Source organism: Vigna radiata, chromosome 5, assembly GCF_000741045.1.
Source record: "Vigna radiata var. radiata cultivar VC1973A chromosome 5, Vradiata_ver6, whole genome shotgun sequence".
Taxonomy (NCBI): Eukaryota; Viridiplantae; Streptophyta; class Magnoliopsida; order Fabales; family Fabaceae; genus Vigna; species Vigna radiata.
This window is the reverse complement of record NC_028355.1, coordinates 2,451,664-2,462,764: the sequence shown is the minus strand read 5'-3', so window position 1 is coordinate 2,462,764 and position 11,101 is coordinate 2,451,664. Positions and strand designations below refer to the sequence as shown.

The window sequence follows — 11,101 nt, the reverse complement described above, 5'->3', positions numbered from 1 at the left end:
CTGACTCATGTCTTAACTCTCCAAAATCAACACAAACAATTTCTTTTCTTAATTTATCTTTAAATTAACTGCTTTGTTTATTACACTCCAATTAATGTATTTGTTAAAAGACTAAGGTTCTTTTGAAAAAAATACAGTATCTTTATTATTGTTATTAATTTATGTGAATGACTTGTATCTAATTTCTATATATAAGGTTCATGGTCAGATAGGTTAATACCATCTTAAGGTAATGAAATTTAATCTGTCTCTGATGGATCTCATGTAATTATTATTGTCTCACCCAAAAATGTTAGTTAAAATGCTTGGAATTGGAGGAACATCATTACAAAAATCAAACGTAGGTCTCACATTTATGATGAATATTCGTTGGTCCTCGCAAATGTTTTATAAGAATTTAAAAACGTATTCGGCATTTCTGCTACAAACTTCTGCATTATATCTTGAATCATTTAAACATATTGCATGACATCCATAATGTAAGAATAAAACTTTCACTTTTGGTGTATGAAACAAAAATTGTCATTTACATAGAGTGAAACCTTAATAGCACTTATTAAGGCTAAATATACTATCTAACTAATTATATACAAGTTCTGCAACAAGCCTATGCTAGTGGAATTTTTCGTTACATATAAGGAGAAAGTTTTAACTCATACATAATTAGAGAAATTATACAACAATGAACTTGCGTTCAAGCTTTGCATGGTAGTAATATTCCCAAATAGCTCTATTCCTTTTGAAAGAAAGAGAGAACAAGATCTGTATGCACAGAGAAGAGCTGCGTATCCACAAAAAGCTGTTTGGCAAAAGACAACAAAGGAAAAAACCGAATTAGTAAACTGGGAATAATACCCAAAAACATAAAAGTTCTGCTTAGACGTTCAATAAATTACATGAATATGATAAACATGCCAAAAATATTTAAGCAAGCTGACAAATAAGTATGTCTATCTATAAAGAATTATTGCTTATTATGCACATGGTTGGTCACGTTAACAAGTAGATGGATGCAGATGAGAACACAGCAATCACGTGTTTACTTGACTTTAGAACAAGTCAAATTCCCCAATCAAGAACTACATCGAATCCAGGTGACAAGTAGCTATTTTTAGCCACATATGTTTCAAGAGTACAAGATACTCAACAGTCACATGGTAAAGGTTCCACATGAATCTCAAGACTTCAGCAAAACCCTTCAACACCCTGGCTTGGCCTGATGCCAATAGACAGAAGCTTGTCATGGGCTATAGATGATAGATAGATATCCTTCAATAGTTGAAAATAAATTGACCAAACCTCAAATATAAAGCATTACAATAACTGTCAAGCACTAACACAATTTAGCTAGAAAAACTACAACATGAAACTGTTTGAATCATATTCACATAAATATAGCTTTTGGAATTGGACTTGAGAAATTCAAAATCAAATAAATTCTGGGAGTCTCCGGTCTTTAAAACCAGAAAGTAAATGAAGATAACTTTTTATAGAATTAGCATAAATAAAGTTCATGAGCCAAACCTTCATGAAAGGCCTATCACGATAAGGAAACGAGTCAATGAAACTCTCCTTCAAAAGCAAGGATACCTGAAAGTACAACCATTCATATCTTTAAATTGTGAGCTAAAGTACAAGCATTCATATATTTAAATTGTGAGCTAAAGTCTGTTAATTTCGATGCAAGTAAATATTTGCAAACTATGATACGTATATGAATTAGAACTATTCAATTTACATAATCCTGTTTTAATTATATTTTAATTCTGCTTATCGAACTTAAGAATATGATCATTCTACATCTCAATGCCAGCAAATTTAGAAAAACCTAGCGTAAATTTGCATAAAGAGACCAAGAAAACAAGTATAGACGAACAATTTAATCATCAGTGCCATGTCGCTGAACTTAATTTTAGCCAATAAAGAATTTTCAGGAAAAGAAGGTAAAGTAGTTGTAAGGGTAGTATTAAAAGATTGCCCTCTAAAGAATTATGGTGCTTGTTTTGTTAAAGGACAAACTATAAAGTAGAACCAATAAATTTAACCAGTGTATAAGTGTAGGCCCTTTGATTAAATCCTTATTTTCAAAAGGTGAGACATTAGACACAATTGGAAAAAATATATAGATTACCCATAAAAATGCAATGTTGTTTGCTGTTAAGAGAAAACACGGACCTTATCATCATTGGATTGTACATTGGTTATTGTATGAGAACGAATGTTATGGCAAAGGGAATCCAAATAAGTCCTTAACACCGATAAGAACCCCTTGGCAGCTTCTACCTGTTGGAAAAACAACACAAGATGATGTAACATTATGCTGACATGACTCTTGACAATGTGACAAAAATATGAATTATTGATTGTTTAAATTCTTAACTTTTTTATATTATGAATAACAGATTGTTGACAATATGACATTCTATAAACCTATCACAAACTACTTGTATTTTTTTAAATTTTGATAAAATAATAAGTTATTAGGCAAATGAGTAACCGATTTTTTAAAATTGGTACCTGACCAAAAAAGCGAGAGAAAGAAACATAGGAGATACGGGAGCATAATGTATAAGGAAGGAGTGATAATTAAGAGATGCCCACCTGCACTTCTGTGCATTCATATACTGGCCTTCTCCTACCCAAGTAACTTTCTCCCACCAGAGTTGCATGATAAGGGCGCAAAGAAGCGATCAACTCTTTCTGCCTTGGCAGTTGAGGTATTGTTGATGACCTCACCTATAGTGAAAAAACAGCATTTGTTGTAAGAGATCATGTTTATATTGCTATAACTTGAAAATAAAGTATGATAGAAGTTAGAATACAACTCACATAAACCAACAATATATCATCCAAACATATTACTTTCTTATCTTGTCATTATATAGTGTTACTCTGTTTCTTTAGTTTACTCGTTGTACAAAAGTATTGTCACAACTCTTTACTTTTTAACAGATGCAGACTCTAACTACCTCAGTTAGTTAGGGTGCAATATATAAACACCCTTTGTATAACTAATTCAGTGGGGTTGAATATATTGAGTAGATGTTGGGCTGACCAAATAAAGAAAAAAACTGAATTTGATAAAAGATAATTTCAAAGGAACACCAAATATGAAAACATAAATGAGCAAATGATAGTAATCGAGCAGTATGAATTCCACAACGCAGAGTAACGTTTCATTCATGTTTAACTAAGAATTTTGCAAGACAATAGGAGAGAAGTAGCCATGCATACAATTTCTTAACAAATACAATACAACATTGTTTTTGGGGAAGGGGATCAAGACCATGTTTCATGGCATTCGAGAATAGAAAAAGAAAAGGAAATAGCTGACCTGATTCCTGTTGACGTCAACCAGGATAACGTTATTAGTTAACTTTGACTGAACTTCACTGGTCTTGTTTTTGATACCAACCTAAAGTACCAATTTTGTGGCAAGTCAGTTATGATAAATGTTATCATCAATATAAAAGGCCACAAAATAAAACACTTGAAACCAAATATAACTACATACCACACTAATCACTCTAATATTAATGTTCCAATTTATAGAAGATATTATTAAATGAATTTCACAAGCTCCAACACGCTATATTCAATATCATTATCTATGCAAACAAATCAAGTATTAATGTTATAGTACAGCAAGACCAGAATACTCACTATGTAAGGCACAGGTGCATCCAGAAACTCAAGCATGTCATTTGGTAGAACCTAGAAGAGTATGCTCTTATCAAATTCTATAATCGAGAAGTGATACTAAAATCCATACTGATTTTTAAATATGAAAGGAGAGGAACCAAACCGGCATTAGCAAGCTTTGCCATTGGTAGGGCCGGATTAGTGAAATAACTGATAAAACTGACGCAGATAGGATTCCCTGATCATAAAAGAATCAAATTGCTTCCATTAAGGATTATTGTGAAATGTCAACAATTCAAGTGCGATGCTTATTTCTGAAAATTAAAGTCTCTAAATCAGCCAATCTTATAGAGGTATCCAATCAATGGCTAAGATAACATTAGTATTAATATAACATTGAATAGAGAAAATAAATAATATTCACAATACCATTACTGACATAAGTTGAGCCACAAGACATACCAAATTAGAACAGACAAAGACTATCTGCTTCTCCAGTAAAGCTCCTGCAAAAAATGCTAACACCTGCAGAATAGACATAAAACCAGTCAAGCCAACATGTAGCTGTAAAAGTCCTGGACAAACATTATGAAACTTCTACACACAATCAATAAATTCCAACTCCAGGGTCAATGGATCAGCAATATTTTAATTCCATCTATGCTTACTTCTTGTTTAATCATGTGTCCTTCAACTCTTTTTGCAGCTGTGTTAATTTATTATCATGTATAGATCCTAATTTTTCGAATTGCTTTCCTTTCCCGTAAATCAGTTGAAATCTATGTAATATCTCCCATAACCTCTGCTTTCTAAAGTTGCTGACGAATTATGAAAATGGCACTAAAGTTAAATCAGTTTTTTCCACAAATGTTGAGATATTTGGTATAAGACAATCACAAGGTAAAACAGAACTTACATTTTCAAGTCTCAAGGTACCACACATGCACCCAACAGCCCATGTAGATAATGCAGTTGCCTCCTCCTCAGCCAGAAGAGAATTATGAGCCTGAGAAGAACAAACAAAAAATGAAGTATTTTCATGAGGTTATGACTATCAAACACGAAACAATCACTGTAACTTACCTCTGCAAATTCCAGACCTGCATTGAAAGATTTCAAATCAACAATTGAACCGGCAAGATGTAGAATTGCCTCATCTGGTCTATGATATTCTAAGGGATGCAGGTGATCCAAAGGATGAAATCTAATTGATGTGCCCCTTGCAGGGCAACTCAAGCAATAATACTCACTTATAATCTGTAATAATCCACAGTTATTTGCCTGGGAATTGATAAAAATAACATCAGCTATAGATATCAACACGCAGTCAAACAAATAACAGGACAAAATGCATTTAAAATTACGAACCTTAGCCCACTCAAGAATACCATTTAGGTCATTTAAATCCTCTTGACCAGAGAATGAAGCTTCTTCTGTCTCAGTATCATCGGCGTCACTCCTGAAATTCCTGTCATCACAAGGAGAACCCTGAAAACTGCAAGAAGGAGATGTTTAAGATGTATCATTTATAAGAAATGAACAGATTATGACTAAAATATCCTTCACAGGGTGAACCTAGAAAGCAGCATAAAATAGCCATACTTTATTTAAACATTTGGAAGAGGCAACAAAAATATAATATACCACGGCGTATTCACACTAAAACATAACTGCATAAAGAGTCATTCCTCATCAATGCATTCCGCAAAACATATGCAAGAATACACCAGACAACATAATAGTAACGAACACTAGTTAATAAAAAATCAACCAACATATCTGCTGTCAATTGACTTTAAGAAATAAACAACAAAATTGTTTGAACATATAGAGAATCAAGTACATCAAACAAATCATACAGAAGATATTGATATTAGCACTTTCAGATATGACCACAAAACAAAGCACGTCTATGACATCAGTCAAAGCACAGTGAACACCATTACATGTGCTGACTTTACATAAACATAGACTAAATGCACTGAACAATGACAAAGCACATCTATGACATCAGTCAAAGCACAGTGAACACCATTACATATGCTGACTTTACATAAATATAGACTAAATGCACTGAACAATGACAAAGTCTTGTACCTGCAGGAAGATTCAGAGCTTTCATACTGGCAATACCGCAAGAGTGGTAGAATAGCATTGGGTAAACGCCTATCTTCTGACTGTTTATTTGTTACAAAAGCATCTCCGTACAAATCACAATCCTCAGCATTCGTAGGGGCAGATTCCTCATTAACAGTTTTTTTATCCTTCGCAAGATCACAAGGCACATCATTGCCATCATTGACTCTATCATTAAATATATGCAGCTCCACATTAACTATTTCTTTCTTGGGATAATTACTATCACCCTCAATGATTTCCAGTGAGGAATTTCTTAGGCTTGATTGGGAAACCGTTGGACTGTCATCATGTCTATCTTCTAATCTATCATTCACCAACATGCATTCTGAATCTTCCCCAAAATTGTCTTGCCCACAGCTATCTTCAACATATTCTAAATCTAAATCTCCAATGCTTTTCGTCAAGCGATCTAGTCGTTCTTGCATGAAGATGCTACAAAGATATCAGCACAATAAATCAAACAAAAACCATAAAGTGTGGGACATATACTGTCAAGCTAGATTGCCAACAATTCTAACACAATAAATGTGAACATATAAAATGCATAATTCCAATAATTTTACCAAACACCAAGATAAACAGCACACAATAATGCTAACAGTACTAAATAAACTAATATTTAAGCAATCACAGCAACAAGTCCATTTCCACAAACATACAAATTACTAGCACTAATGTTTCAATACTGCACATTAATCCTATAAATCCCACCAGATCACTAATTACTTGACACACTTTGGTGCATAAAAGACACACCCAGCCAATACTAACAACTGTTCTTCAAAAAATTAATACAATAAATGACAAGATATGTCAAACATCACCAACCTACCTGTTCAAAACACCAAAGTGCAATTCAAAAAATGGGAGCCTTGAGAGAATGCAGTAACATCTTTGTGTAGTTAATATATGCCGTTCGCGTTTCAGAGGAGAATAGCTTGACCGTTTATCAGAAATCAGGGAGAGCAATCCAGAGGGTTTTTGCACTAACTCTTCAACCAAGACACAGCATCCATAAAGAGTTGAATTATCAGCACCCTGTTGCATTAAAAGATGCCCATAAGAAAGCAGCATTGTTAGTACAGAAATGAGTACAAAATAAAAAAACAAGAAACATTAAGGGGAACCCAAGGAAAACCTCAAAGCTTGAATGGGAGTAACTGAGTGGTTACATAATTGTGAACAGTAACTCCTTTTCAGTTTCTAAGAATAATTTAGAAAGATGCATTGGACAAGTAAAAAATAAAAATGCATGAATTAGCAGATTCCATTTGTGAAATATATAATTCCAAAATACATTTCGGAAAGTTTAAAAAATATACAATCCAACTTTCATCCTCAGAATAATATATTGATGTAAGGAAAAGAGAGGAAACATTAGTATATGAAAATATAAGAAAGATGAAACAAAGTAATGATTAGATCACTTAAGTTACCTGTAGTCTAAATACAAAAGACAGATCCCTTTGTTTAAGGTGTTCCTGCAAAAATCAATACACAAACACAGGTGAGCACCAGTGTTTAAAAACTTAAACACTCCCCAGCTTCATCATACAAGTTGGTAATCTAATATACTGATAGTGTGTTTGTTATCAAGTTGGGAAGCCTCAAACGTAGGTAGAACTCAATGATAGTAGAGATATGGATTGGAGTGGAAGTAGAATGGATCGCATGTTAACAATAAAACAAACATGCTAGGACTTTGTATACAATGAAGTTGCTGATGTAAACTAACCAGATTGACAAAGAGATATATAATTTCAGACTGCTTGTTACTAATTGGCCAAATGAAGCCAAAATAATATAATTCTAAGAAAATTTGCACACTGCATAATATTACTGGAAGAAAAACATTTCATAAATACCTGCCCAAAAAGAATTTCATTCAATTCACTCATGGAAGGTGTTCTCTCAACAGCATTAACCTAAAATCAGATCCAGGAAAAAGAAAAACTTAAGTATGAGCTCCACAAAAGTTACTGACACAAAAATAAATAAATCTAACTCACTGCAGATACTTCAACTAAAATTAGGTATCAGATAATTGATGCCAAAAAATAAATACAAAGTAATATTGATCACTCAGATTCGTCAAGATACTTTTTGTATATGGGTACCTAAGCTAAGTAGGTTTTTATTTGATAACAACGCTGTTCTCTTTGACCTATTTGGAAGAGCTTTTTTAATGCTTATTTTGAATTGTAGCACAAGTACTTAGAAAAGTTTATGGGAGAGCTTATGCAGATGGCTTATGATACTTTCATAAACTGTTTTCTAGCTTATGAAAACAACTTACAACTTTATAAAAGTAGTCTGAGCTTATTTAATAATGGTGCTGAAGATGTTGATAGTAACAATAATGGCAAAAAACATGTAGGGGGGAAATTAGAAGTTCATTGTGCATACACCTAACCTCCAAGCCTCCTGGGAAGCAGAAAGAGAGAAGATCCTTGTCGTTAAGAGGCAGCTGTTTTTCTGGAGGGTAAACAAATAAGACCTGGAAAGAAAATGAACATAAAGTTTGTTTGATACCAATACATCTGAACACAAAACTAATATTCAGAATAGCAGCCAATGAAATTTTGTAGAGTGGACACGGCAATAATGGTGTCGGAAAAAAAAAAAGTTATAGGACAAGAGGCGGTAAGAATAATTCTCACAGTTATAGTAATGGTAATTCAATTTATGTATCTGATTATCAAAACCTGAGGTTCAAGAATAGGCCCCACACGGGATTGATTCTGATAACCAAGAGCACTTCTTAATTTACCAGGGCCTTCAGACTTTCTTAAGAAATGTTGCGCTTGCAGTGCCTGAATATCACAATTAGGATGAAGTCCAACAACCACCATGCTTTCAAACAGCTTTGTTGGCTCCTTCCATGACCTATGGTCCTGTAAAATATGAGGGAGTCTATCAGAATCTGGGAACAAGTTAGTATGAGTTTATGTGCCGAGTCAAAAAGAAGGCACAAATCTAAAAACGTTGATGATGACGGTTAGCAAGAAGAAGAAGAAGCATATGCAGATATGATGGTTTAAGGTGAAAGGGGGAACATCTAAACGTTCAAGTAATTCATGCTTGGGCCAAACTGCTAAATAAAGAACAAAGAGGAAAAGTATTTAAAACCTAGTACTAAAAATCCAACAGTATCAACCAACTTAAATTTCCTTATAGTTTACACTAAAAAGAGTGCAACAAACATCTAGTTCTGACTTCTAATGATTCCATAAGAAGATTTTAGTTCTACCAAGTACTGTAACTGAAAGTTTGCAGCCCATTGACGCTTCTGAGTTGTCAGTATTTCCGGATTGTAATTATTATATTTAACTTCAGAAGGGCGAGAAAATCCTTTTATCATTTTTGTAACTTGATACTGCAGCCTTTGAAGTTGATTTCCACCTTGATCATTTTTTGATGAATATATAACAGATGGCCTTGGGGAATTCACAGCAGAAGCAACAGCTCTAGCCACATCCTCTGTTGTCTGCATAATAATTGAAGCACCCCATTTAGGACTACCGGTCACTTCCTCCTTTGACATTCCAGCCATTTGCATCTTCACAACAAACAAAACAATGATTTTGGTAGGTAAAATTCTCTAAGAAGAAAAATTAATTCAAAGAAAGTATCACTCAAAATAAAGCTACAAAAAAATCTCAAATCCATTACAAAATGTGAATGCTTTACTATCATGCAAGCCAACATAAAATAGTGGCAGCTATGAACAAATATACCAACATGTCGCCATAAACCGATTCTTCATATGCGCAGAAAACAAGTATTTTTTAAGGTAGAACTTAAAATTTATTCTCACGCTTAAAAATAAGTGATGTTGTGCTCTTCAAAAGTGGCATCAGCAAACTATAATCGTTAGGAATAACGAAAATCCAACTATTAACCCAGCATAAACTGGGTCGTGCACAGTAACACCATTTAACTTACAGACAAAACAAACCCCCCAAAACAAAACGTTTCCACTTATAACTTGCCTTCAACAAACAGGCTTAAGTATTTAAAAAAATCCATTTTAGCACTCCGATTTCAAACTCATAGCTCCTTCAAAGCTACACCAGTAACCATCTCATGTTTCATGTTTACTCTGTCTGTTACACAAACTGAAAAACAGGAAGAGGGTGAATAACCGATCCACAAATTGAATGACACACATAAAAAAATACATTTAATCTGATTCAGGAACCCCGAAGAAGAAAAATAATGAAAAAGGAAAAAAAATAATAAAACAGAGCAAGGTAGAAGATGAAAGAAGTCGATCAAATTGAAATCCGAAAACCCACAAAAGCAAAACCAAAAAAAAAAAAAAAAAAAAAAAAAAAGACTTACCACAAAATAGCGGAATAAAGGAAACAATAGAAAAGAGAGGGGGTTGAGGCAGAGATAAAGGCTTTGAAGAAAAAGTGGCGCAAGGGAAGGGATAGAGGTTGGAGAGAGAAAGAAGTGGCGTTTAAGATTAATTAATTCATCAACTTCTTCAGGTAGTTTTTTCTCTGGGTCTGTGAAGAAAAATTGATTGTGTTAGAAGGTGAAATGGTCCATGCAATGCGAATCAAATTGAAAGAAGAAGAAAAAAGGTTGGCGATAGTAATTAGGGTAACAAAAAATTGAATGTGGTAGTGGGAGTAGTAGAAGCTTCGTAGGCGTCGAAACGACAATTCTAATGTGTTCATACATACAGTGTTGTAGTTTAGGGACCAACAACGAGGAACGTCGGTTTTCCTATGTTTTTGTTTGGATCGTTGATTCGATTCATTGTTAGCGTCTTCCTTCTTCTCACCCTCGTCTCCCACTACCATTTCCTCCTTCTCCTATTTTATTACCATTTTTTTAAAATATCCCAAATTAGAATTAGTTCTTTTTATATTTTGATATATTTTAATGTATTAAACACATTTTTAGAATAATGATGTTTGAGTCCAAAATACACTTTTTTTTGTTAAAGATTATATTCATTTATTTATTAAATTTTGAAACAAAAATTTATAAAAAAAATAGACAAAGATGAGTTTTAATTTTATATTTAATTTAAAGATTAAAAATATATTTAATTATTTTTTTATATCTATATAAATAAGAATAATATTTTTGTTTTCTTTTTACTTTAAAATATATGTAATACTCGTAGATTTTTATTGTGTTTTTATTATATATTTATTGTCCAGATTTCTAACCGTACCGATAGCAATTTTTAGTTTCTATAATTAGAATAATGATTTAGGTCCTATTTCAGATAGAAAAATAAGAATAAATATTTTTAGAAGCTAAAATTGGAGTGATTCTAACTTATTTATAAACTCAAAGA

General features: G+C 33.1%; 1 protein-coding gene across 4 annotated transcripts; it reads right to left on the bottom strand.

Moving 5' to 3' along the window:
* Positions 1 to 415: 415 nt before the first annotated feature.
* LOC106762261 lies at positions 416 to 10,582 on the bottom strand. Of its 4 annotated transcripts, none has more exons than XM_022780450.1 (20): positions 10,126 to 10,582; positions 9,774 to 9,899; positions 9,032 to 9,340; positions 8,487 to 8,675; positions 8,195 to 8,278; positions 7,647 to 7,706; positions 7,218 to 7,262; positions 6,614 to 6,819; positions 5,740 to 6,213; positions 5,011 to 5,137; positions 4,726 to 4,923; positions 4,559 to 4,648; positions 4,105 to 4,167; positions 3,806 to 3,880; positions 3,664 to 3,714; positions 3,335 to 3,415; positions 2,602 to 2,736; positions 2,176 to 2,283; positions 1,525 to 1,590; positions 416 to 799 (listed from the first exon to the last, which is right to left on the bottom strand). In XM_022780450.1, the coding sequence occupies exons 3-20, from the start codon at positions 9,338 to 9,340 to the stop codon at positions 731 to 733; spliced, it is 2,430 nt and encodes an 809-aa protein (XP_022636171.1). In that variant the 5' UTR covers positions 9,774 to 9,899; positions 10,126 to 10,582; the 3' UTR covers positions 416 to 730. The 4 variants fall into 4 exon arrangements, with proteins under 4 accessions (XP_022636171.1, XP_022636172.1, XP_014501545.1 ...); XM_022780451.1 differs by lacking the exon at positions 9,774 to 9,899 and having other exon boundaries at positions 4,726 to 4,742; positions 4,893 to 4,923; XM_014646059.2 differs by lacking the exon at positions 9,774 to 9,899.
* Between the last annotated feature and the right edge of the window lie 519 nt (positions 10,583 to 11,101).

Coding starts and splice junctions, on each gene's coding strand:
- LOC106762261 (XM_022780450.1), bottom strand. CDS start 9,340: ATGCAAATGGCTGGAATGTCAAAGGAGGAAGTGACCGGTAGTCCTAAA. Junction 5,138..5,739: donor AGCTCTGAATCTTCCTGCAG/GTACAAGACTTT, acceptor TCCTTCTTGCAG/TTTTCAGGGTTCTCCTTGTG. Junction 2,284..2,601: donor ATGAATGCACAGAAGTGCAG/GTGGGCATCTCT, acceptor TTTTTCCAACAG/GTAGAAGCTGCCAAGGGGTT.